The sequence below is a fragment of the Danio aesculapii genome, chromosome 18 (genome assembly GCF_903798145.1).
Source record: "Danio aesculapii chromosome 18, fDanAes4.1, whole genome shotgun sequence".
Taxonomy (NCBI): domain Eukaryota; kingdom Metazoa; phylum Chordata; class Actinopteri; order Cypriniformes; family Danionidae; genus Danio; species Danio aesculapii.
In genome coordinates, this window is record NC_079452.1 from 33,682,031 (window position 1) to 33,700,278 (window position 18,248).

General features: G+C 37.2%; 1 protein-coding gene across 1 annotated transcript in view; it reads left to right on the forward strand.

Annotated features, from left to right (window-relative positions):
* The window catches only part of LOC130246014 (anoctamin-1), a 63,696-nt gene that overhangs the window by 29,804 nt on the left and 15,644 nt on the right, over positions 1 to 18,248 (forward strand). The window contains exons 12-16 of the mRNA XM_056478843.1: positions 346 to 506; positions 642 to 724; positions 5,298 to 5,309; positions 8,419 to 8,496; positions 12,301 to 12,366. Of these exons, the coding sequence (XP_056334818.1) occupies positions 346 to 506; positions 642 to 724; positions 5,298 to 5,309; positions 8,419 to 8,496; positions 12,301 to 12,366 (400 nt within the window). The remainder of the gene's footprint in view (positions 1 to 345; positions 507 to 641; positions 725 to 5,297; positions 5,310 to 8,418; positions 8,497 to 12,300; positions 12,367 to 18,248) is intronic.

Below are 18,248 nucleotides of genomic sequence, written 5' to 3' on the forward strand. Positions count from 1 at the left end.
GAATGTGATGAAATGATGACAGAATTTGCATATTTGGGTGAACTGTTCTTTTAAACGTTTTAACTATCCTCTAATCCCAAGAAGATTTCATTTTAACACTTTATTTGGGGTGTTTACCATTTTTCTTACCTGTGGAAATCTGTTTTTCTTATTATAAGCTAACTACTTCAGACCAAACATAACTTTGAAATTGGAATTAATAATTTGTTTCATGACGTTCTTGTTTTCATGTTTATCTGAAATATGTGAACCGCAATTGTAACTCTTTAAACAGAAAATTACTGTTCTTACACTGCAGTGGATTTGAATGATATAATCAATGATTCATTCCTCTTTCTCTTTCAGTCAAGAGATGTGTGATGAGCGTCTTAATTTCACCATGTGTCCTCTTTGTGATCGTGTGTGTGATTACTGGCAGCTGAGCAGTATCTGCAGTACGGCGCGTGCCAGCTATCTGTTTGATAACCACGCCACCGTCGGCTTCGCCATCTTTATGTCCCTATGGGGTATGAGCTGGATGAATATGTGCATCTGATGACAAGCTATGTGTTCACTTTGCGTTCATAATATATTAAGTAGTATAAAGCGATAAAGCGGAATATTTAGTCTTGTGATTACTGTGCATGTGTGTGTGTTTTTAGCGGCAGTGTTTCTTGAACACTGGAAGAGAAGGCAGCGTTGTCTACAGCACAGCTGGGATCTGACAGGCATGGAAGATGACGAGGTGAGAAAAGTCCAAAGCATTTACTAGAAACAGGATCAAAGTCACTGAAAATCTCTCCCAGTAGGCTTTAAGTCAGCTCACAGCTACGAGCAAAGATTTGCTTCTTGCTATAGATTGGAGTTGGTATTAGGGGAAGATACATGAGTGCAGGCAGTATTTGATCGTGTCAGTATTTTCACTTTGTTTTCTTTTATAAGAAAGACTGAAACCTAATCCCATTTCTACCTCTAAGGGCCGAGACACACCAAGCTGATGATCAGCCATTGGGCTTCGTTGGTTCGGCTGGTCGGTTTAGTGCAGAGATGCCCAAACTAGAGCCCACGGGCCAAAGTTGGTCCATGCTAACCTTTGATCCTATTTGAGAAAAGAGGGAGAATGATGGGGAGGGTTGGATGAATCAGACTTGTTCTTTTTTTTATAATTATTTTTTCAGGGTTTTCACCTTTAATGTATAGGACAGTAGAGAGTATTGACAGGAAAGCATGGGGAGCAGAGAGAGGGGAAGGATCGTCATAGGACCACAAGGCGGGAATCGAACTCGGGTCGCCGTGAGCACCTGAGTGCATGTGTCGACGCACTAACCACTACAACACTGGCGCATCGAAACAGACATTTTCAAATTTAAATGCTGTCACTCGAAGAATAGAGTGCAATGCACAAGACATTGGGGAGCAAATCAAATCAAAGGCACGAGCAGCTTAGTGTATTCAGCATTGAACCCCATTGTGTTGTTAATGGTGTTAATGGGATTATGTTTTTACTGTAATCATTTCATTATAAAAATGGTAAAATTTCACGTTAGTTCTTATAATTTAAAGCAATGTTTTGTAGTTACTTTTAAATATTTCATGGAAAATGTAATGTAATACAGTTTGGTGTGTTTACCTTTGACCCACAGCCCTCAATCAAGTTTGGTTTTTAGCCCTTCATAAGGAAAAGTTTGGGCACCCCTAGTTTACTGTGTTCTACACGTCGCCTCTCATCGAGTTAACATCAGAGAACATCAAAAAAATCTGAGCGAGGCGACAACACAGTTCGATGGCGCTAGCTGTGTGTCATCGGCTTTGTGTGTATCGGCCTTTAACCCTTTCGTGCGTTCACGTGAAAGAGGTCGGGTGTCCCAATTCTCTTTAGCTTAGGCATAGAGGTAAGGGGAAGGGTCATACTGCCTTTCAAACATTTTTCAGGACCACACTACAAACAAAGTGTATAAGAGTTTTCTCTGAATTCACCAGCTACAGCAGCAAAATCGAGCAAGGAGACCCATAAACGTAAAAAAAAAAATGGGTTTCAATAAGGATTTTTACTACAAACAAGCATCTGTTTTATTACCTTCATAATGACGTTATTGTGTTACAGTTATGATGAAAAAAGAAGCAAAATTTCGCTAAACAGTAAAGCTAAACAGTAGTTTCTTATAAGAACTACTGCACAATATTACACAACATATTTTAGTTTCTGTTAACCCGATTAATTTGATGGAATAGTTCAGTCTGTCAGAAAAGACTGGTGGCTGGTGTGCTTTTTACAGAACGTCTGGTGTAAAATTAATGTTGATTTCTTGTGTTTACATCCAAGAATATGAGCACTGTAAATACAAAAAAAGTACAGTTTTGTGCAGTTTGGTTAATTTTTTCTCTGATTAGATAACTCTTTGATTTGTGAAAATGGTTCTATTTTAAATTTGTTACCATGCTGAAATATGATCTTCAAATCTTGTGCTATATGCAAATTTAACCAGGTTATGTCAAAAAGAGTGTCAGGCACACAATTTTTTAAAAATGATCTCTATTTTTTTTACAGAAACGCAAGCTATATCTCTCTTATTTGTAATACAAATGATTTTATATGTACTGTAGGCTACAGGAGGCTTTGTACTTCGCTGGTGTTGCAGTAAAAGGTGGGCTCTGTGATTACAGTCATTACAGGCTAAATGGAACAATCTATTTTTGTTGCACACATCCTTGGAAGACATCAGTCAAAAAACTGTCACTGGTGTTAGCAATCAAAATGCAGCATCTAAGCAATGCTTTGGTGATCTTTTTATACAGTCCTTTTTTTATACAATACTGCTACATTTCATGTTTTCCTGAGGTCTGGAACATGATGTACTGTCAATCCAGTGTACACATTTTACTAATGCATGTTGTGTCCCTATAATGAAGTGCTCTACCAAATGACTGACATCCCAGTGCATAGATGAAAGCGCACAATGCATTACAACATTTATTGTAGGGGCACTATTTCTATTTTATTAAACTCTCCTATGAGTCGTATTTCAGAAAAGGACAAACATATGCTCTCATACACTCGCAGCACAATATTGGAATTTATTTTTTTTTTAAATCTGATATTTATTTTTTCTGCGATATGAATACTATTTCCCCAGATGCTTGAACAGCTTTATTCAGAAGGAATCCAAATTGTAGACTGTTTGGGATGATTGTGTAATGATTGTATATTTTTAGCAGTGAATCATACACAAAATTGAATAAACAATCACAAAGCATAGATAAATATAATGGAGCAAAGATAAAAGTTAAATAAAATGTGCTCTATGGTTTTAAATAGCAAATTCATTTGCACCACTTTTTGGACTCATGTGTGTGCTGGTCTAAAAAGTGTGTGTAAAGGCTCATTCTTGGCACTTTGCTATCTTAAGAAACTGAAACAGACTTCGCCATTGACCAACTAAAAGCTGGTATTAAGTCCAGAGCAGAGTGCATTAGTTATGCGCCTATGTGCATTTCTGTACATCCTGTGTGTATTAAGCAATGTATAAGAGTTTGGACTCACAAATATCTTTACAAAGGAAAAAAATAAAGGATTAAAATGTTACAAAAATATAATTTCCTACGTAAATATAAAAACCACTGCCTCCATGCCTTCTTCACCTCGGCTGGGCTTTTTTCAGTTTATTCATGACAATTTGCATGTTAATAATGTTATTATTATTAGCAGGTTTATTTATTACATGCATATTTACATTTGTCTTAATAAAAACAAGTACAGATTTGTCCACCTGTGGGGTTGTGGAGACGTATGCATTACCATATGGGGCATAAAAATAGGACGTGTGTTTGGATATAACTCAGTTTTTTGAGCACACTTCCTTATTATTGTCCATTTATTTGTTTGCTGGAAATTAGAACTGAATTTAGAAATAGTTTTGAAACAAATTTTTGCACTTAACAAACAAACTTAAATATCAGTCACTCCAAAGAATTTCCACCGTTTCCCTATCCACAAAAGGAGTAAAGAGTAAAAGTAAACTAAAGAGAAAGTAAAGAGGCCGAATGGACGAGGCTCATTCTTAATCCTTGTGCTGCAGATGCTCTGTTTAACTGTTTTGTCGCTAGTGAAACGTTCAGTTTTTCAACTTACAAAGTCTGCCATGTAAATAGCAAATGTGCCATGGCGTGATGCAACTGACTCTTAGAGTGAATGAAAGATGAAACTCTGATTAGTTTAATGCACGTTATGCTCAAAACACACCCATAACTCATTAAGAGAATAAGCACAACCCTGTTAGACCATGCACCAGGGCACAAACTGTATTTTTCCGTCCTTAAAATAGCAAAAGTAGATTTGGACATGCCTTGAATGCTTTTTCGCCATGCACTTTATACTTTGCGCTTAGATCGTTAAAATAGAGCCCTTACAGTATTCAGGTACAGAAACTAAATATTCAAAAATAACACTGCATTAGTCTTCATCACATAAATTATTCATTAAAATGAACTAAGTTATAAATGATACAATTTGTTCTGCCTGAATGCTCTAAGCTTTTCTTGAAATGTCACAGGCCTTAAAACACATGTTGATGCTAAATTTTCACTATGATTGATTATAGTTCAATTCTGCAGTGACTCCACCAATCTCATGTGATCTGAACTGTTGTGCTGGTCAACTATAATCCTGACTCATCATTGCACATCACGATATGTGACTATTGTCAATACACACATTGTGATATACAGTAGATGCTGAAATGATATTTTGTGCAGCTCTATTAGCCAGGCAAGCATATTTCACCATGATTCATGTCACTTCCAACATGCCCTCTTAACATTGATGTAACTACTACTTATAACAGCTTCTCTCTTCAAAATCACTTCAGAATCTCCCTTGTGAATATCACTGGAAACTCAAAGCGTGACACAGTTCAAGTAGCATCGCAAAAAACATAACACCAGATAATAGCTGAATCCCTCTAGAGTGACAGATTTCATCTTTCACACTTATGCTCTTCATTAGGTGTATGACAAAAATGCAAGCTTCTGAATATTTCACCTGGGAGCTAAATCAGTTGAAAAGTGTGCGTGTTGTGTAAGTGTGGAAGCGGGTGGCGTGTATGAGTGTGTGATAGGACATGTGTGAGTAATGAGATTGTGTTTCTGCTTAAAGCATTGAGCTGAGTGGATGAAGGGCTGCGCTCTCAACGGGGCACCATGGAGATCATGAGCGTCATGCTAATGCGAACGATAATGAAGTTCAATTACACCCGCATATTAAACAGTGTAAATATGTGTGTCTAACACCATGTTTTCTTTGCTTTGATGCTCACCAATAGGAACGGGCTGAGGTAAACCTGTTTCTATACTGTTTTCCGACACGCTCAATCGCACAGCATATATTTGCACACTTCCCCCTCCCTCATTAAAATACACAAACATTTGTCTCAGCTGCTTGTTCAAACTACTTATTTAAAATGAGCCAAAATAACACAATTCTTGAGATTTTTTGGGGGACAACTTCCTTTTTTTATGTTTAATCCACTTAAATTTGTTGAGAACTAAATTGATTTGTGTTGGGACAACATGAATGAATTGTGTGGGATGTTTTTACAGTGTAGCTGCGGTTTTCTGAGCAGCAGGAGGATCAGTTTTTGTCAACAGTGAAGATGATTGATGAATCAACGCTGAATTTATAGGAGATTTACTGTGGATTAACCTTGTAGTAACCTGTGTGCCAATGAATCCTTTACCATGATTCTATACTATTAACCTCGATGCCATAATCCTGACCGCAGTGACATTTAACACACAACCTTATTTTTCGTGTCAAAAAATGCTACATGTTTCCTAAAACAGTCCATGCTACTCTACCTGACAAAAGTCTTGTTGTCGATCCCAGTTGTAAGAGCAACAAATAATAACTTGACTTCTAGTTGATCATTTGGAAAATTGGCAGAAGGTAGAGTCCAATGAATCATCTGTTGAACTGCATCCCAATCATCACAAATACTGCAGAAGACCTATTGGAACCCGGATGGAAGCAAGATTCTCACAGAAATGGTTTAAGCTTCCAATCAGTATAGGGCAGGCATGTCCAAGCTCGGTCCTGGAGGGCCGGTGTCCTGCAAAGTTTAGTTCCAACTCCAATCAGACACACCTGGGCTAGCTAATCAAGCACTTACTAGGCTTTCTAGAAACATCCGTGCAGGTGTGTTGAGGCAAGTTGGAGCTAAAATCTGCAGGACACCGGCCCTCCAGGACCGAGTTTGGACACCCCTGGTATAGGGGCTTGCGAGAGATTTGCAGTGGTTGGCAACATCAACAGCCTGATGTATCAAGACATTTGTGCAGGATAGCACTCCTTCTCATACTTCAGCCTCTACATCAAAGTTCCTGAAAGCAAAGAAGGTCAAGGTGCTCCAGGATTGGCCAGCCCAGTCACCAGACATGAACATTATTGAGCATGTCTGGGGTAAGATGATGGAGGAGGCATTAAAGATGAATACAACTAATCTTGATGATCTCTGGGATTCCTGCAAGAATGCTTTCTTTGCCATTCCAGATGACATTATTAATAAGTTATTAAAGTCATTACATTGATGTATGGATGCAGTCCTTCAAGCTCATGGGAGTCATACACAATATTAATTATTTTTCCACTGCAGCATGACTTTATATTCTATACCGTACATTATTTCTGTTAAGTGACAAGACTTTTGTCTAAGCAAAGTCAGATCTTACTGTCCTAATTAAATAATTAAAAATCAAGGCATAATCATATTTTATTTTGGTAAAAAAAAAAAGTGTAATCTAGAGGCCTTCATCATTCATATAAGCCACTTCTGATACCAAATGATCAACTAGTCAAGTTATTATTTGCTGTTCCTAAAACTTGGATAGGTAATAAGACTTTTGTCAGGTAGTGTACGTCCAAAAAGTATGTACTTTTTTGTGAAGAAAAAAAACCCATACTTTAGAGTGTGTAACAGAAGAGCATGCAAGCTTTGGGACGTACATCATAATTAACAGAGCGATATGTTGCTTAGTAACGTCCCCTGTCAATCATCTTTTCACATTGTCCACATTTTTTTTCCTATTTAATTTCCTACCATAATGAAGCAGCAGCAGAATAATCTGCCATTCGAGAGTCTTTCATGCAGAGAAATCTCCTCAGGTGTTTGCATAAATTTTGCATTCAGAAGCTGCCAAACACGCCTTTATAAAATGTGTTCTTGCAGATCAAATATATTGCGTAAAATGTCATTTAAATGTAAAAATATATAGATTTTAAGATATTAATTAACAGTCATTCAAACATCTTTACAAAAGCCTCTCCACCTAAGTCAGTCCAGCGTGTCCGCCATGTTTGTTTTTTTTTTACCCATGTTTGTAGTTCTAATCAAATTCACATCCTACAAGTAATGTATTCGTGGGTCATATTAGCTGTTAGAGTAAACTAAGCACATATCTGCAGATTTCTACCAGAAAAAGACCATCCTGGCAACTTTGGAACACTTATTTGAAAATAATATGATTTGTGACACATTTTCGAATACTATACTATAAGATGGAGAGTACTTACATTTGAATGCAGCAAGTGTTTAAAGGAATAGTTTACCCAAAAATGAAAATGACCCCATAATTTACTCAACTTCAAGCCATCTTCAGTGTATTTGACTTTTTTCTGTCAGATGAACACAATCAGAGTACTTTTAAACTGTATCTCTTCCATGCTGGCGGTTCATTCTGCGGTGGTGACCTCTAATAAATAAGAGAAGGAAAATGAATCAATCAATCTGATCCATGCTGTATAAGGGTGTTGGATAGTGACTTATTTTGAAGCTTCCAAAAAGCACATATTAGACTTTTATCATTTAAATTATTGAAATATTTCTGTTATTAAACCACATCAATCCGCTTCTTAAGACTTGTGTTATGGGTTACTTTTCCAATGTATTTTTATGAATTTAAATCTTTAAATTAAAAGCCACTAAAATATTATTAATAAAAGTATAAAATTTAAAACTCCGACAGTCTTTTAATCTGACATAAAAAAGTCAAATACACTGAGGATGGCTTGATGATGAGTAAATTAGGGGGTATTTTTAATTTTTGGGTCAACGATTCCTTTAAAGACTGAGAATTGAACATACACTTGCATGGACAGAAGTCTAACAGATTGATCATGCGGCTAAAAAACCCTACAGTTATGTGCTTTTTAATGAACTTGCAGTTTTGTACCATATCAGCGTCTTTGCCTCGAGACTAGAAAGTGATTTAATGCAGAACCAAGATAATTATTTCTATTTGAGTGTGTGTTTGCGGATCCAGTTTCTATGGAGACCATTTTGCTTACGCTTATGTGAGAAACTGATGATGGGTTTGGTGCTTTTTGACATCTTGTGTGAGTCCTTGATTACAGATCTTGACGTGTTTTTGTGTGTGTTTATATCTCAGAATGAACTACGACCAGCATACGAGGACTTTCTTCATAAGAAACAAGAGAAGAAGGCAAAGAATAAGAAAAAGGATGAGGTATGTACTGTTCAATGTAAAAACTACTAGGTTCCTATTTCCTACTAAGGATGTCGATGTATACCAGTGTTGACAATAATCTAAATATTAAAATAATGTTATTGTGTAATTATTGCAGACGTAATATATGGTAATGGCAATAACTATGATATTTAAAGAGAAATACAGTTGTTTTATTCTTAACTTGTTCAAAATGTCTTTGAGTTGTAGGTGTCTTACCTACCTATTATTAAGATACTGGCTGTTTATCAGTACTTATAAAATAAATTTTCCGCATGATCTTACTCTACATCCCTAATCCTACCCAATACATAAACCCAACTACTACCCTAATAACTATTAAAAAGGCAAATAAGCAGAATATTGAGGCAAAAATCATAGTTGATGTATTAGTAGCGAAAATTGTACTTTAAAATAAAGTGTGACTATTATGACTTTCCTGGAAATCCCTTTTAATAACAAAAGTATTCAGTTATTGCTGTTGCTGAATGTAATGCCGATAGAAATATTTTGACTAATCAATAAATAAATAAATAACGGACAGTAACATTTTTTAAATTGCTCATAGGATGTTTTTATGAATATACACTAGCTGACAAAATAATCTTGTCCCTAAAACCCAGTGGTAAGAGCAACAAATAATAACTTGACTTCTAAAAAATTGGCAGAAGATAGATTTTTTCAATGAATCATCTGTTGAACTGCATCCCAATCATCACAAATACTGCAGAAGACCTATTGGAACCCACATGGAACCAAAATTCTCATAGAAATCAGTCAAGTTTGGTGAAGGAAAAATCATGGTTTGGGGTTACATTCAGTATGGGGGTGTACGAGAGATCTGCAGAGTGGATGGCAACATCAACAGCCTGAGATAAAGACATTTGTGCTGCCCATTACATTACAAACCACAGAGGAGGGCAAATTCTTCAGCAGGATAGCACTCCTTCTCATACTTCAGCCTCCACATCAAAGTTCCTGAAAGCAAAGAAGGTCAAGGTGCCTAAGGATTGGCCAGCCCAGTCACCAGACATGAACATTATTGAGCATGTCTGGGGTAAGATGGAGGAGGCGGCATGAAGATAAATCCAAAGAATCTTGATGAATTCTAGGAGTCCTGCAAGAACTCTTTCTTTGCCATCCCAGATGACTTTATTAATAAGTTATTTGAGTCATTGCAGAAATGTATGGATGCAGTCCTCCAAGCTCATGGGAGTCAGACACAATATTAATTCTTTCTCCTCTGCACCATGACTTTATATTCTATACTCTATATTATTTCTGTTAAGTGACAAGACTTTTGTCTAAGCAAAGTCAGACCTTATTGTCCTAATTAAATCATTAAAAATCAAGGCATGATCATATTTTATCATGGTAAAAATAAGCATAATCTAGAGGCCTTTGCCTTCCATATAAACCACTTCTGACGCCAAATGATCAACTAGAAGTCAATTTATTATTTGTTGTTCCTAAATCTTGGATAGGCGACAAGACTTTTGTCAGGTAATGTACTGTATATTTATAATGTAATGCTATTAACAGTCTTTAATACTAGTAAAAATACTAGAATACTACTAAATCATTTAATTTTTGCTGTATTTAGTGATTATAAGTCAATTTAGTTATTTATAATATTTGACTGAAAAGAACTACATTTTAGTCAAATAAAGTTGAATTGTTAATTGTTTGTATGCAATAATGTAATTCATTATTATGTATTATTATACATATACAAACACACACATACATATACATATATATTCTTTTTAAAATATTTCCCAAATTATGTTTAACAGAGCAAGGAAATTTTCACAGCATGTCTGAAAATATTTTTTCTTCTGGAGAAAGTCTTCTTTGTTTTATTTCGGCTAGAAGAAAAGCAGTTTTTAATTTTTCTTGAACCATTTTAAGGTAAAAATTACTAGCCCCTTTAAGCTCTTTTTTTTTTTTGACTGTCTACAGAGCAAACCATCGTTATACAATAACTTGCATAATTACCCTAACCTGCCTAGTTAACCTAATTAACCTAGTTAAGCTTTTAAATGTCACTTTAAGCTGTATAGAAGTGTCTTGAAAAATATCTAGTAAAATATTATTTACTGTCATCATGGCAAAGAGAAAATAAATCATTTTAAATAAAAAAAAATATACAAATACAATACTCTCTTTTGCAATGATAATTGTGAAAAAGCTGATATTGTTACAGCCCCAGTTCCCAGTTTGTGTGTGTCTGTGTGTATATAGGTTGCATGGGGAAGGGAGTAAAGGAAAAATGTCAAAATGTAAAAATCAATAAATGTACTGAGGGTGACGCAGTGGCGCAGTAGGAACTGCTTTCGCCTCACAGGAAAAAGGTCGTTGGTTCAGTTGCCGTTTCTGTGTGGAGTTTGCATGTTCTCCCTGCGTTCGCGTGGGTTTCCTCCGGGTGCTTATGGTTTCCCCCACAGTCTAAAGACATGCAGTACAGGTGAATTAGGTAGGCTAAATTGTCCATAGTGTATGAGTGTGAATGACTGTGTGTGGATGTTTCCCAGAGATGGGTTGCGGCTGGAAGAGCATCCGCTGTATAAAACATATGCTGGATAAGTTGGCGGTTTATTCCACTGTGGCGACCCCGGATTAATAAAGGGACTAAGCCGAAAAGAAAATGAATGAATAACTGTATTGATTAGATGTAAAATCATTAAATAACACTGAATTTCTAAAGGAATATGTACTGCAAAGTATTCAGGGTTTCTGCAGGTTTCACCAAGTTAAATTTAAGACTATAAGACATTTTTAATACAATTATGAATGACATTTTAGACTTACACAGGGCTAAATGATATGGATTTTTTTCGAACATCGCAGTTAGAAAAGATTTTTACTTGCCCCATCAAAAAATGATTACAATTTCATACACTTAATATTGCAATAAGAATCATTTGGGGTTTTTTTTCTTTTTATTATTTTCAAAAACATCCATTCTCAAACCCTATAACCCTTAACAAGAATAGAACAAAACATAATATCTTCAGCCTACAATAATAATAGCAATTTAATAATAAAAAATATAGATCAGGTCAGTGTCTGCAGCAGTAAATAAATGGAGAACTTGTAAGTAAACGTTACTATAAGGAAAGTAATTAAATGCTTTTTTTTAAATAAAAAGTTTTAGATGGATTGTTGGTGATTGTATAGGTGTTAATGGCCAGATTGGGCAGCTATACATGAAAAAAGGAAAATTAAGACCTTTAAAAAAACAAGATGTAATACCTACAATACAACATTTTAGTAGATTTAAGACTTTAAGGCCTAAAATTGAGCTTTTGAGATTTAAGACTATTTAAGACCCTCTGGATACCCTGATATTATTGGATTTTTATGTAATTCGTTTTGTTATTTCTTAACAATAATCTTAAATAATAATAATAATAATAATAATAATAATAATAATAACAACAACAACAACAACAAGATTATCACCAGTAAAAAAAAAATCTGAACAGTTTTATTAGCCATTTCGTTTTAGTTAGTGCAGTTTTATTTAAAAATGAAATTACTCTTAAGTTTTAGGAAACGACAATACAAGTTCCAAAAGATATCAACTGCACATTCCTACACATATTTATAGTGTCCATTTGTCATCTTCTTCTTAAACACAAATCAGGATCTTAATTTTTGCTTTGACTTAATTATTGCGTAAGAATGCGCTGAGCTGAAATACTTGGAACGCCTCACAGACGTTTCCAGGTAGATGTTAGCGAATGAATGTGTGTGTGTAAGTGTGTGCGTGGTGCTTTTAATCTCTGCTCTATGTTGTAGCCGGACGCAGGAACAGATGACAAAGGAAGAGAGAAGCTACTGTGCGCTAAAGGAGGGCAGCCACCGGTGAGGAGGGGGGAGATAATTTGAGAGTTCACTGTGTGTCTGTCTAGGAGAAAGCAAGCTAATCAACTTAACCAGAAGAGGCGGGGCTTCAGGGATAATGCAGTTAGTTCTCAGCTGTCAGTCAACCAGTGGTCACTGCGCTGACCTCCGCCGGACCCTAAACAGCCTCATTATCCATCCCCTTATCTCTCCTCTCTCATTAGCACTCTTTTATCTTTCTCTACTTGTTGTTTTGAACCATTTAATTGATTCAATAATGAGTTACACGCTCCTGCAGGGGAGATCATCTGGATTTGTTTTCGGTGAGAAATGAACAATTTGGTCGCAATTTCACTTGATGTGATTTTGCTGATATTTATTACTGTCGTGCCCTTGCACATAGCGCTGCATACACACACACACGGCACACGTATGCGCTCAAACACTGTCTCTGGCATACACGTTTACTACACACGGCACTCAAAGCAGATTACCTCTCTGGGTATTCCACACTAGATTATACAGGATTAGAGTCAGAGCTGGATTAAAACACGCAAGTTAGAGTGGTGTCCTTCCTCTAATCAAAGACACATGTTTGTGTGTATGCGCGCATACCTGCGAGAATAGAGGCTTTTAATTCAGATTTCATGCATGTGTGTCTGGAGGGAGGTAGATTTACATTGGGCATTTAATTCTGAATTTACTTTGGTCAAACCGGTTTTACTTTAAAAACTGATTTGTTCAAAGTTCAAAGATATTTTCGTTGCTCACAAGCAGGGGTTTTCAGACTGTGGGCGTGTTTGGCACCTATTAAGGGGGGTGCGAGACATTGAGGCGTGCACTTGAGTAAATTACATTTACATTTACATTTACATTTAGTCATTTAGCAGACGCTTTTATCCAAAGCGACTTACAAATGAGGACAAGGAAGCAATTTACACAACTATAAGAGCAGCAGTGAACAAGCGCTATAGACAAGTTTCAGGCGTGTAAAAGTCTAAGAAGCAAAACATTAGTAGAAATTTTTTTTTTTTTTTTTTTTTTTTTAAGAGAGAGAGAGAGAGAGAAAGAGGGCTCAGTTAGTGGTATAGCCAGAGAGGCAATTGCAGATTAGGAGGAAAAGTGGAGACTAAACAGTTGCGTTTTTAGTCGTTTCTTGAAGACAGCAAGTGACTCTGCTGTTCTGATGTAGTTAGGGAGTTCATTCCACCAACTGGGCAGATTGAATGTGAGAGTTCGGGAAAGTGATTTCTTCCCTCTTTGGGATGGAACAACGAGGCGACGTTCATTCACAGAACGCAAGTTTCTGGAGGGCACATATATCTGCAGAAGTGAGAGCAGATACGAAGGAGCACAGCTAGAGGTCACTTTGTAAGCAAACATCAGAGCTTTGAATTTGATGCGGGCAGCAACTGGAAGCCAGTGCAAACGGGTGAGTAGCGGAGTGACATGTGCTCTTTTGGGTTCATCAAAGACCACTCGTGCTGCTGCGTTCTGAAGCAGCTGAAGAGGTTTGATAGAACTAGCTGGTAGCCCGGCTAGCAGAGAGTTGCAATAGTCCAGTTTGGAGAGGACAAGAGCTTGAACAATGAGTTGAGCTGTATGTTCAGATAGGAAGGGTCGGACCTTTCTGATGTTGTAGAGTGCGAATCTGCAAGATCGAGCAGTTCTAGAAATGTGGTCAGAGAAGTTCAGTTGGTCATCAATCGTAACTCCAAGGCTTTTTACCATTTTGGATGCAGTGATGGTTGCTCCATCCATCTGGATTGAAAAGTTATGGTGAAGAGTCGGGTTGGCAGAAACTTCAAGCATTTCCGTTTTCATGAGGTTAAGCTGGAGATGATGATCTTTCATCCAGAGTGAAATGTCTGACAGGCAGGCTGAAATGCGAGCTGGAACCGAGGGATCATCAGGGTGGAAAGAGAGGTATAGCTGGGTGTCATCAGCATAGCAGTGGTAGGAAAAACCATGTTTCTGGATGACTGTTCCTAAAGATGCCGTGTAGATAGAGAAGAGAAGTGGTCCAAGCACAGAGCCCTGAGGTACCCCAGTGTATAGATGCTGTAGGTTGGACACCTCTCCCGATGACGATTTTTATGTTCACACAAGAGTGAATCTGATTAATGTTAGCTCCACAGCTAACTATCAGGCACCTGTAGAGATAATATACAAATAAAACGGACAGGATGCTTTTTAAAATGAATGACGGTGCATGAAAGTCAAACCGGTGAGCCGTCTGACAAAAAAAAGTGCCCTTCTGAATCAAATCAGCAGGATGCCCTTCTGGATCTTTCACTTACTTTGAAGACACTGACTATGTTAACATGGACATCTGTAATCAAGTTATTTGCCTTAATAGGCAACAATATAATTAAGGTGATTACGTGAAGTGCTTTCATGTAAGAGTTTCCTGTAATTTTGGGTGACTTTAACTGCAGTTTCACTTTCACTCATGAACATTTCATTCATGCCCCTGTGACAAACTGGTGTATTAGATGCAAATAAGGAGTAAAGGACTGGTGAGAGGGTTATGGAAAAACTTCCGCATTTCGTGATGTGTGTGTCTGCGGTCCTTTACTGACAGTTGGGTGTGTGGATCTTGTCGGAAAATATGGAAAAAAAGTCCTTAATGGAGTTAATATTTAAATTGCCATCTTAACTTCAATATTGCCACTTATATATGCATACTCCACGTCTTAATTCCATATCTGTTTAGTTCAGTTATTACTTTAGTCGCATTAAGGTAATCAAAATCGCTGTTTACATGGTAGACTCAATCAAAGTATTGTCTTAATTGTATTAAAATCTATTGTATTGGTATTGGTATTGGTGTCCATGTATTGGTGTTCATGTAAACATACTCAATGTTCGACTTAACCACACCGTCAGGCCTCTGCAAACTTGGCTTTGCAAAGCAGCATTTTCTGTATGTAATTACATCAAAAGCAAGTATGCTATATGGCTCACACTTATTAACAGTGGAAGCGGGGGTGCGAGGGGTGCGAGTGAAATTGGCCCAATTTTGGGGCGGGGGGGAGGCATGGGGGTGGGCGTGTGTCCTAAAAGTTTGAAAACCCCTGGCATACAGTATTTCATAAAAATGCTTTATCAGTTTTATCAGTTATTGTTAAAAAACATGTATTCCCCTAAAAAGAAAATCGTGTTTTCTCTTTGGTCTATGAATGATTTATAATATTTTTTTAACCTTTAAGGAAAGATTACATTAGATACTGCTTTTAAAATGAATTCTTTCAGTATGCCCAATGGCAGTCATGAATAAGTATTTTAAATAAGTATTTCACTTATTTTTTAAATAAACAAGATGTGTGGGTTAAGCCCTGCTCACACTGTGAGATTTCAGCCACCATTTTGTCATCTGAGACAAATTTGGGAAATCCTAAAAGATTCCTGAAATCCTAGGCTAAAATCTGTGATCTTTAATCGCTGGCTTGACATTCACAGACAGCTGCTTAATGCCTGTTGTGATCAGATTTTTCCTCCGATGAAGTTCTGCCAGTGTCAGAAGATTTCAGACACTTTTCTGCGGTATGACAACAGCTGTGATGAGCATCAATCCAAGAACCAATAGGAGCGCCAAATCTGATGACGCAATTTGTGCAACAATTCAAATGACCGCGGGGCAATCTATAAACAGTTTTTTTCTTCCTGGTTTTATTATTGTAACATGCCGTGTGCAAAATTGCCGCTACAGATTGTTTACGTTTGCTAAAGATCGTTTACGTTGGGTGGATGACGTCAAACTTCAGGGAAGTTTTCTTCCGTGTTTGGCACGTCTTTACAGTCATTCAGTCTGACATTACGACAGTTGAGATGTTATAGTGTGACATGGGAGCCATGTTCTTGCAGCCTGACTTGCTAAAATCGTTAAGGATTATAAAATTTTTTTAAAAAAGCACAATGTGGGCCGGCCTTTGTTTACACCAGACGTGGCTTGTGCGAATAGATCATGCTATTTGCTCATAATTGGATGTGAAATTCACCTCGCTATGGAAGGGGCGTCTGTCTGCCTCCAGTTTCGTTGCTAATGGCTGACATGGGTTGTATTGGGAGAGTAACTGTGCTGTTCTTTAAGAAGGCTATAAAACAGCGTAGATTAGCTTGGCACCATGTCTAGGTCCATTAGATCCTTCAGAGACGCACCCAGCTCTGAGTTCATCAACTCCTCCAGAAACTGCGCCAGGATAACAGTGGCTTTCAGTGATACGTTCAACTGAGCCAGACCCAATTTGATGAGCTATTATCCCTTATCGGCAGGAGGATTTCCCCTCAGGACACCAACAACAGGCGCCAAGTCATAATCACACCAGTACTAGAGCAAGCTGCTGATTGGTTAACACAATGTCCACCAAAGTTCTGATTTTTCAACTCGAGTGATTTGCACAAATCACAAATTAAGCACATCAAATGGCCAAAACTCTCAATTCGTGAGTGTCATTTGAGCATTTCACGTCATTCACATCGCCTCATTTATGTGAATAGCACCACAGGATGTCTGATCGTGTCTATGCATTGACTGAACATGTAAATCACTTGCGCTTGACGCTTCATCCACTTTTAGTGTGAATGTACCATCAGGGCTGGGACAAACCAAGCCAACGTTATTCAGCAACGATTCAGATCACGAGTGTGATGTAGTGAAGTGACGTACCAAGTAAACAATTCAAGTAAAAACACAAAGAGGCCAGCTGTAATATTGCAACATTTCTCAAATATTTGCAAACGATATTAGATTATCAAACATACGCAGGAGCTAATCCCTCTGTGGTGAGTGACAATTACTGCACTAATGGCACTCTTGTTTCAGTTGGCTTTCGTCTGTTTGATGTGTTCATGATGAGATTTTTTAGCCTGAACGACAACAGAGTCGTTTTACATTCGACAATTGTTTCTTCTTCACATATCTTCACCACAGGCAGGCACAGCCATGTACTGTGACTCATAGCATGTAGCATAAATGAACCAGAGTGACAATATCACGAAACTATCATTCGGTAGATCGAACATTTATTCTATTGTTGTCAAGGAAGATGTACTGTACCTTCAAATAGGGCTGCTCAATTATGGGAAAAAAAAATCATAATCCCGATTGTTTTGGTCAATACTGTAATCATGATTATTTACAATGATTATGAGTTGGCCATTTATAAAATTTAGCCAAAAATCGACATTTGATTAATTGCCCAGCCCTACGGTTTGTTTTATTTCCCAGGCCTACTGGCCATCATGTTGGTTATTGCCATGAGATAGAAATAGTTCTTGCTTTTAATATTATTTAATATCATGTATTTCCCCAGTATTCACAGCTGATTAAGTAAGATCCTGATAATAATAATAATAATAATAATAATAATAATAATAATAATAATAATAATACATTTTATTCATAATGCACTTTTCTAAGACCCAAAGCGCTACAACAACAGAGAAATCAAACATGCAATAAAAAACAATTATCAAGAATGTAAAAATGCAGTCTTAAAAAGATGAGTTCTTAGCATCTTCATCTTTACAGAATAAGGGAGAGCATTCCATAACCTAGGTGCAGCAACAGCGAAGGCTCTCTCCCCCATTGATTTTAGTCTACAGGGTGGCTGTTAAAGGGTGAGAGTATCAGCAGACTGCAGGAAACGACAAGGTGTGTACTGAAGGACAACGTCACAGATATAGGAAGGAGCGGTACGATGTAGAGCTTTATATGCAAGTGTGAGTGTTTTAAAAATGATACGGGACTGAACTGGGAGCCAATGCAAGCTATAAAGCACACCAGTAATGTGCTGCCATGGTGGAGTGTGTGTGAGAATGCATGCTGCTGAGATTTAAATATATACTGTAGCCATTTGATTAATTTAGCAGGTAAACCAACAAAGAGTGCATTACAATAG